Raw genomic sequence first — 16,899 nt, 5'->3', positions numbered from 1 at the left:
ACACCGACCGTTGTTACAGATTGCGTCATGAGATCCAAGATCTTATTGACAAACAGGTGATCGCGCCTCCTGATAAACCCAATGTCACAACCAACCCTCTCCCACCACATAACCAACCTCCCCCTCCCAAAAGAATTAATTTTATCCAGACTGGGGTCGCATCCTACGATCCTAGCATCTATATTACTCCCACCCACCTACCCAAGCCGGAGGTGCTCCTCCCCGACTGCACAGATTTCTTGTGCATGGTGGACATCTCCAAAACCCAACCAGAACCGATGGTGGTGATCGTCGAAGACAGGGCAGGGCAGATTTTGGGAGAGAATGAGATTGTTGAATCTGGGACTGGACAGAGTTTTGCTGGGGGAGCCCATGATCCAAGCAAGTACATCCTTTCAACGAGCCGAATTGGGCTAGGTATAGAATTGCCAGAGACAGGAGAGCTATGCATGATCCGGGGGGATGGATCTGGGCTATGGGCAGATGATCTGACAGCCGTAGAGGAGGACTTTGCTAACTTGCAATTTTTCGATGACCAGGAACTGGGGGATACGTCAATCAACTGGTATGATTATGAGGGATCAGCGGAGGCCACTGGATGGCTCGAGGATCAACCAGATGCAGTGGGGGAAGCCCAACCAGAACAGAGCCCGGCAGGGGCGGAAGTATCAGTTGTGGCCGGAATGGCCGAAAGTCAAGTTGTATCGCCGGAGAGCGCCGGTGCTAAGAATTCCGCTCGAGACATGGGCATTATGGATACGGGAATTGTTGAACAAACAGCTGTACTGATGCAGCTGGAACGAGAAAAGTTTGAGGAGGCTGAGAGAATTAGGAAAGCTAAAGGCCCTGAGGGGACTGAAAGTGTTGTGTGCACGAAGATGGAGAATGCTGCGAGCATATGGACAGAGAGTACTGCGAGTGCAACCGAACCGGAGCCAGACAGGTGTCTGTTGGCTGCCGACGGAATGTGGTGGGAAGACGATGACTTATGTCTTGCCCACACGGATGAAGACTGGGGGAATAATCAACCGGATGACACTTGGTACCTCGATGAGGTTGACCACATGACGAGAAGTGGGCGGTACTTCAAACCCCCACACCTGGACCAACCCGAGGCATCCGGGAAGGATAGAGAAGCGGAGAAACAGAAGGAGAAGCAGATTGAAGAGGAAGCTGTGCTGAAACAGTTAAAAAAGATACAAGCAGACATCTCCATCTGGGGACTGCTAATGGCATCACGAGTACATAGAGAAGATGTCCTATCTGCTTTGGACAAGTCCAAACTCTCCATAGACACCACGCCTGAACAGCTGGTTGGGTTGGTTTTTCCGGGAGGAGGTTCCCCGGCATTAACCTTTTCGGACAAGGAACTACCGCCTGAGGGCACAAGTCATAACAAACCTCTCTATATTTCTGTGGAGTGTAGAGATAAGTGGATACCGGTGGTACTTGTTAATACCGGGTCTGCAATTAATGTCTGCCCGACCAGAACGGCATATGCAATCGGGTTGAAGCCCGTGGACTTCGTCCCAACTACCCAAGTGATCAGAGCATACGACAATACCAGCAGAGAAGTGATGGGGACTGTTAAAATTCAAACCAAGGTTGGCCCAGGACAACACAGCATTGAATTTCATATCTTGGACGTTCCCGCAACCTTTAACCTACTTTTGGGGCGACCGTGGTTGCACCAGGTCAAAGCAGTCTCTTCCACTCTACATCAAATGCTAAAGTACCCTCACGGGAAAGGGGTAGCGATCGTTTTTGGGAATTCATCAATCCATCCGCCGCCGGAAGTGTCCACACCTGTCTTGGAGATCGAGCACGGCACGGAGAATGTGTTTTTGTCGGGGTTCACTTTGGCCGAGGCTCAAGTGGTGCAGAATGTCATGGCTGTGAATGAGGGCATGTACGTTAGTGCTCAATCTATCTACCTCATGAACAAGCTAAAACATACTCCCGGGATGGGATTAGGGAGAAGCGGCCGGAAGGGCGTCTCAGTGTTGGCCGAAGTGCCACACAACCCTCACGCCTTTGGACTGGGTTATCTGCCCACCAAGGAGGATTGGGTGAGGAAAGGAAAAGAAATGGCCGGCAGGGCCAGAGCAAAGAAGGCCGGGAAGCCATTTGAGTTAATGCACAGGCCCATCTGGGGTACCCTAAACGGACGTTTCGTCCGGGAGGGGGAAGATTTTCCATTCTGCGGCTTCCCGGAGCCATGGCTAAATGCGGAGGGGAAGCGCGTGCCTGGTTTTGAAATCTTCTTCGACATACAATTATCTGGGGATGACGTTGCCGAAGCGCAGACAGACCCACCAACTGAGGTTGAGCAATGTGAAGCAGTGGATCCTGAGAGCACAGAGCTTGAAATGGGGGTAGCACTGGCGAGTCTACTATCAGTTCCTCTGATCGGCCAAGAGTGCTTGGGGGATAACTCTTCGGTTTCTGTGATTGGAGATGAAATAGCTGCGGGCTTTCCAGCGCCGATCTTGGATGCATCTATCGCACCTTCTCTCATCTGGCAATATGAAGAAGGCTTTTTATCTAGCAGCTCCGGGTCAGGTAGTGAGCCGGAATCTGACTCTATCGAATCTTGTGCGTCGGAATCAGATTCCAGCTCGACTGAGTCTGAGTCCGGTATTCCTGGGGGTGATAACCCGGATGCCACAGTCCTGTCTAGGTTGTCTTTTTCATTTTCTTTTGAGTCTGTTGTAACAGAGGAATCTGACGGCTTGGAAATATTTAATGAGAATGATGTGGATGTGGTTTCCGAGTATTTTTCTGTGCCTTTGATTTATTGCTTAAATCAGGATTTTCAAAATTTTGATGAAAACAACAAGGGAGAAATTCCCCCAGTTTTGCAACGATTAATTGATCAAGAGCAGGAAAGATTTGTTAAACCTTTAATGGATGAAATCACTACTGTGAATGTTGGTACTGAGAAGGACCCGCGGCTGGTCCAGATCGGGTCCACGTTGTCTTCGGAGGAGCGCGAGCGCTTAGTCGCTTTATTAAAAGATTTCAAAGATGTTTTCGCGTGGTCCTACGAAGACATGCCTGGAATCGATCCTGAGATTGTACAGCACCAGATCCCTCTTCATCCCGAGGCCCGCCCTGTCAAACAGAAACTCAGAAGGATTCGCCCGGGCTGGGCCCTCAAAATTAAGGAAGAGGTCACCAAGCAAATTGACGCAGGGTTCCTGCTGGTATGTGAATATCCAACTTGGTTGGCCAACATTGTTCCGGTGCCAAAGAAGGACGGCAGAATTCGGGTCTGTGTAGACTTCAGAGAGTTGAATAGGGCCAGTCCGAAGGACGACTTTCCCTTGCCACACATTGATGAATTGGTGGATTTCACGGCAGGACACGCCTTGCTTTCGTTTATGGATGGTTTCTCAGGCTATAATCAGATAGTAATGGCACCCGAAGACCGGGAGAAGACTGCGTTGACTGCCCCGTGGGGTACATAGTGTTATAGAGTGATGCCATTCGGGTTGAAAAATGCTAGAGCTACGTATCAACGGGCAGCAACTACAATATTGCATGATATGATCCATAAAGAGGTCGAGGTGTATGTGGACGACATGATTGTCAAGTCCAAAGAAAGAGAGGGCCACTACACCGCCTTACAAAAATTCTTTCAAAGGATCAAAGAGTTTCGGCTGCGACTGAATCCCCAGAAATGCACGTTCGGTGTTACAGCAGGGAAGATGCTAGGGTTTCTGATTACACAAAGGGGCATCGAGGTCGACCCTTCCAAAATCAAGGCCATCTTAGAAATGCCACCACCAAGGACTGAAAAGGAGGTGCGAGGCTTTCTGGGTAAAGTGCAATTCATAAGACGGTTTATTTCTAAATTAACCTTGACTTGTGAACCACTTTTTGGTCTCCTGAAGAAAGGAAAGAAATTCCAATGGGACGGCCGATGTCAAGCAGCTTTTGAACAGATCAAAGAGTATCTACAGAACCCACCCGTGTTGTCACCATCAGAGCCGGGGAGACCGTTGATATTGTACCTTTCGGTAACTGAGACTACCATGGGCTGCATGCTCGCGCAGGAGTCAGAAGACAAAGTGGAAAGAGCCATCTACTATCTGAGCAAAAAGATGCTGGATTACGAGACCCGCTATACACCGCTGGAGAAGGCTTGTTTTGCCTTGGTATGGGCAACCAAGAAACTGCGGCACTACCTGTTAGCTCACTCTGTAATGTTGGTTTCGCGTTTGGATCCCATCAAATATCTTTTCGAGAAACCAGCACTTACGGGTAGGCTAGCTCGTTGGCTGCTGTTGCTCTCCGAATTTGATTTGAAGTATGTAACGCGCAAGTCAGTAAAAGGGAGAGCGGTAGCGGAGTTCCTTGTCGACCACCCGGTTGAGGGGGATGAAGCGGTTGAGTATCTATTCCCAGATGAAGCCATTCTGCACGTCGAAGATGAAACTTGGACGATGTACTTTGACGGAGCGTCAAACCAGTATGGGTATGGGATAGGGGTGTTGCTGATAGCGCCTGACGATTCCCGTATCCCTTTAGCATTCAAGCTCCAGTTCAAAGTCTCGAACAATGAGGCAGAGTATGAGGCATGTATTGCTGGCCTGGAAGCAGCCCTAGAACTAGGGGCAAGACGGTTGGACGTCATTGGGGACTCGAACCTTGTTGTGTCTCAAGCAAAAGGAGATTGGAAAGTCAAGGAGGAAAGGATGATAATTTACCACCAAACCTTGGATCTGCTAATTCCTCGGTTTGAGAAGCTAAATTTCACCCACCTCGTAAGAGAGAACAACAGGTTTGCAGATTCACTAGCAACTCTATCTTCTATGATAGACATCCCATCCGGAGTCCGGATGCGTCCAGTCATTATTGATCAGAAGTTTGCGCCAGCATACGAGTCGATTTCCGCCATAGATGAGGTTCAAGACGGCAACCCCTGGTATTACGACATCTGGAACTTCTTGGAAAAGGAGACATATCCACTAGGGGCAAATGCCAAAGATAAGAGGGCCATCAGAAGAATGGCTGCTCAGTTCATTATCTGCGGGGGAAAGCTGTACAAAAGGGGTCATCTGGGAATGCATAAGCTCTGTGTAGAAGCTGAAGAGTCAAAACGCCTGATGGAAGCCATCCATGGGAGGGAGTGCGGTGCACACATGAATGGAGTAATGCTGGCCAGAAAGATCCTCAGACAGGGCTACTACTGGTCAACCATGGAGGAGGATTGTATTAGTTTTGTTCGGCGATGCCACAAGTGTCAAATCCATGCCAATCGCATGAACATCCCGCCGTCAAAACTGTACAACATGACTTCGCCATGGCCTTTTTCAGTCTGGGGAATTGATGTGATCGGAGCTGTTACCCCGAAGGGGTCAAACGGGCATGAGTTTATCCTAGTAGCGATAGATTATTTCACAAAGTGGGTCGAGGCCCAATCATACGTGGTGTTGAAGGCGTCGCATGTCGCAAAGTTCATCAGGAACAACATCATCTGTCGCTACGGGGTGCCAAACGAGGTAATTTCAGATAATGGTTCCCACTTCAAGAAAGAAGTGATAGACTTGTTGGAGAAATACAATGTGGCTTTCCATAAGTCATCTACATACCGGCCGCAGACCAACGGAGCGGTTGAGGCCGCCAACAAGAATATCAAGCATATACTGCAGAAGATGGTGGAAACCTATCGGGATTGGCCAGACAAGCTGCCATTTGCACTGTGGGGCTACAGGACTTCAACCAGAACTTCTATCGGAGCAACTCCATATTCATTGGTCTATGGAATGGAGGCTGTTCTACCCATCGAGATTGAGGTTCCGTCGTTACGAGTATTGGCTGAATGCCAAATAGCCGAAGCAGATTGGCAGCACAGCAGATTCGAAGAACTCATGCTCTTTGATGAAAGAAGACTGAAAGCACTGTACCACATCCAAGGCTATCAACGCAGAATTGCCCGGGCTTTCAACAAGAAGGTTAAGTCTAGGAATCTGAAAGAAGGAGATTTGGTGCTCAAAGACAACCGAGCTCCCATCCACGACCCAAGGGGCAATTTCAAACCCAATTGGACTGGTCCTTACATCATCAAAGCTATCTGGTCAGGTGGAGCTGTGGTTCTGATGGATCTAGATGGCTTGGAGTTCTCACAACCGATCAATATGGACAAGTTGAAGAAATACTACCCTTGAGAGGCTCGCAAGGCCGAAAACCCGAAAGGGCGACCTAGGCAAAATTCAGAGCACAAAAAATTAGAAAATATAAAAACTGAGCTCGCAAGGTTGAAAACCCGCAAAGGGCGGCCTTGGCAAAAGTTAGAGCGCAAAAGGAGAGTGAAAATACTCGAGTGAACCTTGGCCCGAACTACGTAAGGCTTGATTCCCATCTTTGGGATACGTAGGCAACTTCACCTTGAAGTTCAGCCATAAACTTTTCCCCGATCAACTCTGTCCATTTTGATCATCTCAGTCATCTTTATCCATCAGCATTTATCGTGATTTCCGGTACAGTGCTGTTCAAACTAGGGGCAACTTTCCGTTGCCGCGACGGTGCAAAGTTACTCAGACTAGGGGCAACTTTCCGTTGCTATGAAGTGCCGCATTGTTCTTCAGACTAGGGGCAACTTTCCAGTTGCAGGGATCTGGGGTTGTGCATCTCAGTGACAGATCTTCGGCGTGTCCATTTCTGATCCACATCGAAAATAGTTTTGAAAAGTTTTAATAAAAGTTGACTTTGTTCAAATCAATCTTTTTACGACTAAGACCATTTTTGGACCAAAAGCGGAAAATTTTCAGTACCACAACTTTCAATTTCATTGATTTCAAAACTGAGTTCTCCTGCTCTTGCATTACAATCGAGGTTGCTTTTTAGTACATTCATAAAGAAAACTTGAAAATACTAATAAAGCAATAAATTTGGGGCATAGTTGAATCAAGTATCTCTGCGTCCCCTCCTAGAGCTGGACGGAGCATCTGATGCCAAGCTAGGCCCAACCTGTGCCTCCTCATTGAGCCAATCCAAGCACTCGTCGGACAAAGTGCAACTGAAAGTAGAAGCAGGGGCCAGGAGCTCTCTAGTCCTCCATGCTGTGGCATATCGGGCAAGCTGTGCACCCCGGACCGGGAAAGCGGCTGGGTACTCAATCCCCTCCGGTGGACAGGTCTGATCATGACCAAACTGACGCAGGAACCGGAACGGAAAATAGAATACGCAGTGGGTTAGACCAATCAATTGGATCCCAATCAGCCGGGACATACTATAGCTCATTGCCGGGAGGTTGAGCCAAGGACAACGCCAAGCAATGCCGTCTGCGGGCAAATTGCACATCCAATCGAACCACCACCTTTCGTCAAGAGCATTGACTAGACGCTGCCGAAAGAAGTAGCCTCGAGCTGAATAGGCTGGACAATAGTCCACAACCTGCAACTTGTCCATTAACCATACCTGGGGGAGGGATGGAAAATGAGAGAATAAAGAACAGAGAGATGTACGATGAGAGAAAAGTAAGACAAGGGTTTTGTGAGAAAAACCGAGCCTGAGGGTCGAGTGATGTGAGCAAATATATATGTAAGGTCGGGTGGGAAACATTACCTGCAGCAGCAGTGGACTCCCAGCAAACCTAGTCGCCTCCCGGCGATAGACAGAATCTAAGCCCATCAGTGTCTCGGCCAAGGTCATGGCAATACAGCTCTTTCCTTCTCTCAAACCTTGGGCGACTTCAATTAGGCGAATGCTAGCCCCGTCGAAGCCCGAGGAAAGCAGAAAGTGAGACAACAAACATAAACAGAGGGCGTGTTGCCGGAAACCCTGCCAATAATGGTTGCTGCGGTCACCGGCGTCGGAAAAACGATGGATCAAGCCGAGGATGTCTAGTTCCCCACTGCAGATCAGAGATCGAGCGTCATGCGCCGTGAGCCCACACATCCGCCCTAAAGCCTGAGCATGGCCAAAACGGAGCTGGGGCAAGATCACTTCAGAGCATTCAGACTCCATCAAAACCTGAAAATCTTCGAAAGTGGGACATACCTCTTGGCCGCCGAAGCTAAAAACGTGCGTCACTAGATTCCAGAACCTTGCCGCGGCATGGAGAAAAGGAAGTTGTAGCGAAGTACGGCCCAGCGTGAATAGTGCATTCAAGCCGAAACCCCGGAAATTCAGCTTTTCCGAGCCATCTAGAGAAGAGATCCAAGATGTGACATTTTCTGCGAGAAACGCCTCCATCTTTGGCTAAAACTAAGATGAAATGAATGTTCCCGAAGTTGAGGCTTTTATAGAGGAAAAAACACTATTCACGGGGACACGTGTCAAAAATCTGGTGCCTGCAGGACTAAGTGGCCGGCCGGCCACCTTTTCTGGCTGGCCAGCCATTTACTTTTTACAAAACTGGCCGGCCAGCTGTCTCTCTCCACAAAAATGGCCGGCCGGCTCCCAAAGGTGGCTGGCAATGCTGCAGTGTACCCCCTTGGCCCTGTTTTACCCTTTGAGGAAAGTTTCAAGCATTTCCATGCAACGGGAGAGTCAAAGGCCTTCATTTCGAATGCGTTCCGGTGCCCAGATCGTCCGAAGTACACTCTGTTATTGCTGAGTTTTGTTTATCGAGTTGTTGTTTTGATTATCGAGTTGTTGTTTTGCTTATCGAGTTGTTTGTCGAGCGGACGCGTTTCGTGTTTTTGAGTCATTGTTCTCTGTTTAAAACAATCTTTGTTTAAAGTCTTGTTTATTTGCGTTGTCAACGTTGTTGCATTTTGCTTATCGAGTTGTAAACTTCCTAAGGTTCTGTTATATCTTAGTAAGTTGAGTTGTTTAGTTTGTTGCGTCGGTTCACTACCTGACTTGGTGATTACACAATGCACATTTCCATTCAATTTCATTTTTGTGCGAAATAAATTGATGCGATACGATGCTAAAAGTTTAAAATACAAACACCTTTTCAAAAGCTATTTCATTCCATCATGCTTTACAACAAACAAAGGTACAAGTTTTACAAAAAATAAAACTGCCTAACAATGTGCAAAGTGCTACAAACTATTAGCAAAAAGAAAAATAAAGCAGGAAATAACAGCATCAATGTCCTCGGGAATGGGAACGAGAAGCACTCCTCATCCTCTTCTGCGGGACAACCTCTGCACCATCATCATCATCTGAGTCGGAGCTGTCATCCTCAGGATCCCCCTCAGCCTCACCTCTGTTCCCCGAACCAAAACCGGAGCCCCCCTCCTCAGCAGATGTCTCTGACTGACGGTCGGTAGCCTCCTCCTCCTCCTCAGCACCCTCCTCCTCCTCATCAGGCTCCACCTCAACAACGTGAGCCCTGCGTCTGCGGACAGGCCCTCCTCGAGCTCCTCGAAAAGGTCTAGATGGCCCGGCTCCTCGGGAAGGCCGGGATGGCCCCGCCCCCTGAAAAGGCCCGGGTGACCCAACTCCCTGAAAAGGCCCAGATGGCCCAGCTCCCCAAGGAGGCCCAGGTGGCCTGGCCTGCGGCTGACCGGACCATGAAGGCATCTGAAAACAAAGAGTTCAATTCAAATACATCAGTCCAAATATATACATCAGATGTAGATACAAGCAAAGGCTACGTGAAGTGGGTGCATGTAAATACAGTGTACAAGTGGGGTGTGTGTCAGATGTGCTCTACACAAGTAGTCTATCGATGCAGTAGAAATCAGCATGTCATCAGAAGTATGATAAATGCCAGAAAACTGAAGGGTACCTGAATGCCCGCGACAGACAACTGTGCCTCCCTATGCAGGACCATGCCCTCGCGTGTGGCCACCAGTCCAACCACCTCCTCCATGTACCCTCGCGGTGGCTGCAAATATGAGCTCATAATCATCAGTGAACAAAAATGTCTAAACGTCTGAATGATGAATGAAAAAACAGTGGAGCATACCAGCGGTGAGTCAGGATCAATGGCGTATCGATCACTGGGCATCGGAGGCTCTAGCGGGATCGGGGTCAGAGAGATAGCCCCATACTGCCACGCCATCAACTCAGTCGGCATATCTGGCCATCCAGGATGAGGATAAGCCGACGGAATCGGAGGAACCGGTCTACCCCCACCTCTAGATGTACCAGCCCTGCAAGTAGAAGGGGCGTCAGCAGCCCGAGCCTGAGCCTGGCCCGAGGATGACATACCGGCAGGCCTCATCATCGGGATACGAGCTCCCGTCAATGGAGGCATCAAATATATGTGACGGTAAGTGGCGTAGTCCCCCTCCTCAATATATAGTAAAGCATCACTACCCAGCATGGCGCCGACTACCTCCGAGTAAGAGAGCCTGTCAGCAGTCCGCATACTGACTGGGGGTACTGCGGGAGGATCCTGAGAAAGATACCCCCATACCTGACGCAGAAAGCGTTCCCCCATAAACCATGCCCTGCCAACCGGCCCCTCGAGTAGGACCCTATACTGGGAGATATCCGACCCTCCGGTATACTGAAGTTGGAGACCGTCACCCAGAGACACCCAGGGCTGCCATGTGATCTGCGGATGATAAATGCATAAACCAATCAGAAATCAAGAATATACAGAGCAAATCAAAGATGAAAATGAAAGGAACTGAAAGTTCTGAGGTACCTCTGAATGTCGCACAGTGTCAAAGTACTGTCGCAGGTAAAGGAGGGTCTCTCGAGGTCTCGGCCGGTGCGGGCCCTCGAACACCAGTGAGTATGGGGTCATGGGAACCCCTGCCACCTCCAACTCTGGGGCTAATGATGGGAAGTATACATAGACCCATAGTTGAGAAAAGCAGTGCAGAATATTAGTACGAAATGCTGAGAGCAAAATACAGACTGTAAAAGTGCGCTGTGAGTGCAATGTACAAGTAATGAGAAGCAGAAATGTAAATCAAGGGGACAGAAAAGTACCTCCCAGGCTCTCCAGTAGCCGCCAAGTAAATCGCCCCGCCCGCGGGAGGTCGCGCTCATATAAAAGTAAAGGGTAGCCAGGCCGGCGCCACCCCAGTCATATCGATGGACCTGTGATAAGTCAACCAGAGCGCTCAGCAGATATAACCCGACTGTGTTCCCTCTATCGGCGAACAGGGTAGTCCCGAAGAGGAACATAAGGAAACCACGGGCGTACTGCTCCGTCTCCTCAGGAGTCTCGGGCACCATCTCCGCCCGCCGGAAGTGGGAAGAGAACCAAGTGTATCGGACTCTCCCAGAAACCCTGTCAACAGGCGGGCGAGCCCCCAATAGATACATCCAAACGGCCTCCCACTCGCCCATATCCTCATCATAGGGGATGGACCAACCTCCGATGTCCAGGCCGGTCAGCACAGCAAAATCTAGAGGTGTCATGGTCATGTCTCCAGTGGCAGAGAAATGAAAGGAGTTGGTGGTGTCCCACCATCTCTCTACCAAGGCTGCCATCAGTGTCCTCCTGGCAGGACAACGTGACAACCCGACGCAGAAGGGCCCAAACCCTGCCAAGTCTACTAAGTCTCGGACACCCTCCGGGAGCTCAGCGTACCAGTCCCGCGCGATGGTGGAACCATACCCCCGCACACTGCGGGAACCAACCTGCATTCATAATGAATACATGTGTCAATAATGAAATGAATGGGCTGTGTGCCAATGAGATGAAATGGGCTGTGTGCCAATGAGATGAAATGGGCTGTGTGCCAATGAGATGAACTGGGCTGTGTGCCAATGAGATGAACTGGGCTGTGTGCCAATGAGATGAATGGGCTGTGTGCCAATGAGATGAAATGGGCTGTGTGCCAATGAGATGAAATGGGCTGTATGCCGATGAAGTGAAATAAGCTACATGTAAATTTAATCTGGGCTGCGTGTTCAGAAAATTTGAAGTTTGGGCTACGTGTTCAACTTTCTATCAGTGTGGGCTGCGTGTTCACTATTTAATCTGGGCTGCGTGTTCAGAAAATTTGAAGTTTGGGCTGCGTGTTCAACTTTCTATCAGTGTGGGCTACGTGTTCACTATTTAATCTGGGCTGCGTGTTCAGAAAATTTAAAGTTTGGGTTGCGTGTTCAACTTTCAATCAGTGTGGGCTGCGTGTTCACTATTCAACTGGGCTGCGTGTTCAGAAAATTTAAAGTTTGGGCTGCGTGTTCAACTTTCAATCAGTGTGGGCTGCGTGTTCACTATTCAACTGGGCTGCGTGTTCAGAAAATTTAAAGTTTGGGCTGCGTGTTCAACTTTCTATCAGTGTGGGCTGCGTGTTCACTATTCAACTGGGCTGCGTGTTCAGAAAATTTAAAGTTTGGGCTGCGTGTTCAACTTTCTATCAGTGTGGGCTGCGTGTTCACTACTCTAATCTGGGCTGCGTGTTTAGAAAATTTAAAGTTTGGGCTGCGTGTTCAAATTTCAACTAGTGTGGGCTGCGTGTTCACTATCTAATCTGGGCTGTGTGTTTAGAAAATGTAAAGTGAGGGCTGTGTGTTCACTTTCGGGTTCGGGCTGTGTGTTCGACAAATCAGTGTTTGAGCCGTGTGTTCGCCTCTTAACTAATGTGTACTGTGCGTTCACAATCAATTAATGAGCCGTGTGTTCAGAAATTCGAGTGTTGAAACTACATGTTCAGGATGCAAGGAAAGTACTATGTCATAAGCTAAACTGCATGTTCAAGCATGGCAAAGGTGCGAAATGTACGAAAAATACAGAAAATGAAGTAAATACCTCTCGGGCCTCATGAGAGAGGTGATGCTCTGGCTCTCGGAGAAGCAGATTCCCGGGTGCTCGCTCGTCAAAGCTAGTAAAGTGACGGAAGACAGCACGAGGGAGGACATGTGCTGGCGGACGGTACCTCCCGGGAATAAAAGGTCGGGTCCTCGGGGGTAGAGTCATGTGATCAAAATCATCTCCGGCACCTGGAAAACCTCCGCCATGGGGAGAATTACCCGCCATTTTCAAAGAATTTGCAAAGGGAGCAAAAATGAGCAAAATGAGCCAAAATTGGAAAAAGTCAACAAAAGTCAACTCTCGGGAAATGAAAAAGTCAACAAAAGTCAACTACCGAGAAAATCTTCCAAATATTGAGACAAACTTACCTCAAGTGGCGAAAATGCGAAAAGAAGCTCCGAAACCGAAATTTAATCGCTTCAAAGTGCTTGAAACTGAATATTTTTGGGAAAACAATTTACACGGGGCGTTGGAAAACGCGTGTGAAACTCAGATCTGGAGAAGAAAGTGTTGTAGGAGGCAAGAAAGGAAGGGATCTCCGCTGCCTTATATAGGCCCCAAGTCATGGATTGAAGGAGCATCAAAAAGGAGGTGAAAAGACCAAAGTGCCCCCGGATTTGGGCATATGGCCGGCCGGCCCTCTTTTCTCCATTTCCTTTTTGGAAAACCGGCGGGCCAGCTATTTGCTTTATGGAAAACCGGTTGGCCACCTCCCCTTGGGAAGATAAACGGCCGGCCATATCCCCCACATGCTCACCTAGCTCTCTGCAAATTTTGAGGAAGATCGGAGTTCCCGGGACCTGAAAAAGTTCAAGAAAAGTACACTTCCGGTCGCGAATTTGCTCCGTCGGAACTTCGGCTTCAAGATCTGACATGTGTCTCATCATCACTCATCAAAATCAAAGTGTATCCTTTTTGAATGAGTTGTAGCCCTTCCAGGAAGTGGGTCGGAGGCCATGATTAAGTCGCCTTCGCCGAAACGCGCATTTCCGTACTCGTTACTTCATGACAAACGGGCACCCTAATTCATGCTCATTTTGTACTATCATGCACATAACTTGCATTCTCATGAGCATACCCACATTTTTATGCACATTTCTTGATGTTAATCATACTTCTGTGCTTGAGCATGCGTTGTCACGCATGTTCCACTCTTGCATTGCGATGCATACACTCACCGGCACTGCGTGTGTCGAACTTTCGGAATCACATTAAATATATGTTGGTAGCATGTTGTGCTCGCTGAGTTTCTCTTTTTTGCAGGCACGATATTGTATGTACGGTTCAATTGAGGCTGGTGCGACCAGACGAATTGCGCAGGTATCGTATCTTCTCCGTGTGAGACGTGGCGGGGATTGAATAATCCTCTGCATTCTTAACTGCATGAAATGTAGTTGTTGCTTTGCATTCTTGCTTAAAACTGTTGCATCTATTTGCGAATACTTGCTTCATTACAGCTTGCTGCATTTGCATGATCATTGAGTTATGTTCGGCTTCTTGCATATCATTTGCATTTTGCCCCCCTGCCTGCGGGCATGCCTGCGGGCACATCTCTGTTTATCTTGTACGTTTGTCTAAGTCTTCGGCCTTGTCAAAAATGGGTCGTCTCTGGGCTTTGACATTCACTCCCGTCACTTATGACTTTCGAGTTCTGTCAAAGAGGGGCAACTGTAGACACCCCATTTTTGACCGACCTTAAGACTCAGACGTCACTGATTGAGCGCTTGGTGATGTTGCATAATGTGCTCGTTCAGAAGTTTCATAGTTGCGGCCGTGAGCCCTGCCTCCGGACTTCCGAACCCTCTTTTGTACTTTGTCTCGGTTTGCGAACCAGGCTCGGTTTTCTTTGCTTCTTTTCCTGAGGGAAGGGAGAGGTCCCGTAGACCATCTCTCAATGTCCGTAGGCTACATTTGGTGGCCGTAGGCCATTTTTGCCTGTTTCGGAGTCCGGTTTCCGATTTTCAGAGCCGTCAGGCCGTGTGCCTCAGTTCGGGACCGCTTAACCATCTCCTATTGCTCCGATTTTTGGCATACTTCCTATTTTCTCCCTTTTGAGGGACACTGGGGTCTGAGAAACCCACTTCGTGGCCGAATGCCACTTTCGGTGCTTAACAACCCATTTTCGGGACCTCGAACTGCGCGTTTTGGCCCCCGAACATTCGTTTTGCAACGGTTTTCGTTCATTTTTGGCAGGTACCTCTGTTTTATCACCGGGGAGGTCACTGAAGGGTGAGAGGCCAGTAATTGTTGCAGCAACCAGTTATACATCCTCCGACGCCCTCCGGCGCCCGTTTTTCACACTTCCGGGCTAATGTTGAACACCTTGGGCCCACATTCTTGAACTTGAACCACATATTTGTGATGTACACACACGGGAGGACCCTAAAAGTTGGTGGCCGGCCATTAATGTTACTTGACCCTTTTGACCCCCTCCTTCCGGGCTAATGTTGAACACCTTGGGCCCATTTTCTTGAACTTTGAACCACATATTTGTGATGTACACACATGAGAGGACCCTAAAAGTTGGTGGCCGGCCAGTAATTCCACCTGACCCTTTTGAACCCCTCTTTCCGAGCTAATGTTGAACCCCTTGGACCCACTTTCTTGGACTTTTAACCACAGGGTTGTGTTGTACACAGATAGGAGGACACCATCAGTTGGTGGCCGGCCACTAAATCAGATTGACCCTTTTGACCCTAGCTGGCCGGCTAGGGGGTGTGGCCGGCCGGCCACCTGCAGCAAAAGTAACTGGCCGGCCGAGTTCCTTGCACTGTGCACTTTACAGCTGTGGAGCTTTATCCCCCAGAAAATATCTTTATCCGGGGGATATTTTGTGGGGGAAAGTTGCCCTCCTTTTCCCCCACCTTTACACCCCCTTTTTGGCCCTTATAACCAGCTGCTGGCTTCACTTGTAGGGGTTAGAAAAATTGTTCTTCAAGCTTCCAGACACAAAGCCCTCTCTATTCCTCTCATTCCCTTGAAAACTTCCAAGTCCCTAATCACCATTTCTTCTACACCACCAAGCTTTACCATCACCACTTCATTTCCAGCAACAAGGAGAGCTTCTCAAAGGCTAAAGGAGCTGCAAATTGATCCAAGAAACAACAAAAGCTTTAGTCTTCAAGGGTGAGTGACATTTCTCCTCTTTGACCCTTTTTCTTGATCCATTTGTAAGCGCCATATGCTTTTTGTTTCAAGCTCCGGCCCTAACTGAAAGTGGCCCTATTTTGAGCTCATTTTCATTCTTCATTAAGGGCTCAACCCTGTTTGAGCCCTCCATGATGCACTTGCTTCATTGATCCTCTTATATGTCATAATCTTGCATGCTATTTTTGGCCCATGATCAATCTGTTTTCGAGCATGTTGTAAACTGATATTAGGCTTATTTTGAACCCCTCTTCAACATTGAAGAAGGGCTCAACACCATTTGGGACTTCCATGTTATACTTACCTTTATACTCCCCTTTTTAGTCCCATTTTTGCATGCAATGGCAGCCTACCATGCTTTTGTTTTTGGACATTTTACAGTTCTGAAAAAGTTCTTATTTTGGTCCATTATTCATGTTTCATTTAGGTCCTTTCATGGTTTGGGACCTCCATATGCCACTTCATGTTATATCTCTCTTTTATTCCTCATTCTTGCATGTTTAGTTAGCCTATCATGCTTTTGTTTTTGGCCATTTTACAGTTCTGGAAATAGTCCTATTTTGGCCCATTCTATATGTTTTATTAAGGGTCTTTGGCTGTTTGGTTAATATTTTGCATACCTCATGTCATAGCCACTTTTGAGCCTTATTTTGCATCGCATTTCTATCATGTTTTTATATTGATTCGAGGCTTTCAATATACTGTAAACATTCATATTTTTGGTCCCTCTTCAATGTTGTAGAAGGAAGTTTTTCAGTTTGCATTTTTCTTATATCACTTGCTTCATTACCCCTCTCTTGGCCCCTATTCTTGCATGCCATTTTTGCCCTACCTATGCTCGCTGTTTGGCCATGTTTATAACTGTGAAAGTGTCTTTTTTGGGACTGCCTAGCTTCTGTCTTTGCATTACATGTCCATATTGTGCATGCATCGCATAGCTATAGGCCATTTCGGGTGCCTAAATTCACATTTCGGGACAATTCCATGCATTTGGTGTCATTTCGCCTCATTTCGGGACTGTTTTCCCCCATATCTTAGTGCTGAAATTCTATTAGAATGATTGCTATTCATTTTATATCATTGCATCACATTCTGCAATTGCCTCGGTTTGCATGCCCGTGTGCACG

At 48.1% G+C, this 16,899-nt stretch overlaps 1 protein-coding gene across 1 annotated transcript; it reads right to left on the bottom strand.

Annotated features, from left to right (window-relative positions):
- Positions 1-8,934: 8,934 nt before the first annotated feature.
- LOC145818237 (uncharacterized) lies at positions 8,935-10,356 on the bottom strand. Its single transcript, XM_082912874.1, has 3 exons — positions 9,872-10,356; positions 9,692-9,790; positions 8,935-9,483 (listed from the first exon to the last, which is right to left on the bottom strand). Exons 1-3 carry the CDS (start codon positions 10,346-10,348, stop codon positions 9,046-9,048), a joined length of 1,014 nt encoding a protein of 337 aa, XP_082769000.1. The 5' UTR covers positions 10,349-10,356; the 3' UTR covers positions 8,935-9,045.
- Between the last annotated feature and the right edge of the window lie 6,543 nt (positions 10,357-16,899).

Source organism: Camellia sinensis, unplaced genomic scaffold (assembly GCF_055761805.1).
Source record: "Camellia sinensis isolate YWXY unplaced genomic scaffold, ASM5576180v1 Unanchor6, whole genome shotgun sequence".
Taxonomy (NCBI): Eukaryota; Viridiplantae; Streptophyta; class Magnoliopsida; order Ericales; family Theaceae; genus Camellia; species Camellia sinensis.
This window is presented reverse-complemented; position numbering and strand designations above follow the sequence as displayed.

Excerpts from the sequence above, each read along its gene's own strand:
- LOC145818237 (XM_082912874.1), bottom strand. The coding sequence starts at position 10,348 with ATGGGGGAACGCTTTCTGCGTCAGGTATGGGGGTATCTTTCTCAGGAT. Across the intron at positions 9,791-9,871 it reads TTGATCCTGACTCACCGCTG|CCACCGCGAGGGTACATGGA; the intron begins GTATGCTCCACT and ends TCATATTTGCAG. Across the intron at positions 9,484-9,691 it reads TGTCTGTCGCGGGCATTCAG|ATGCCTTCATGGTCCGGTCA; the intron begins GTACCCTTCAGT and ends CTTTGTTTTCAG.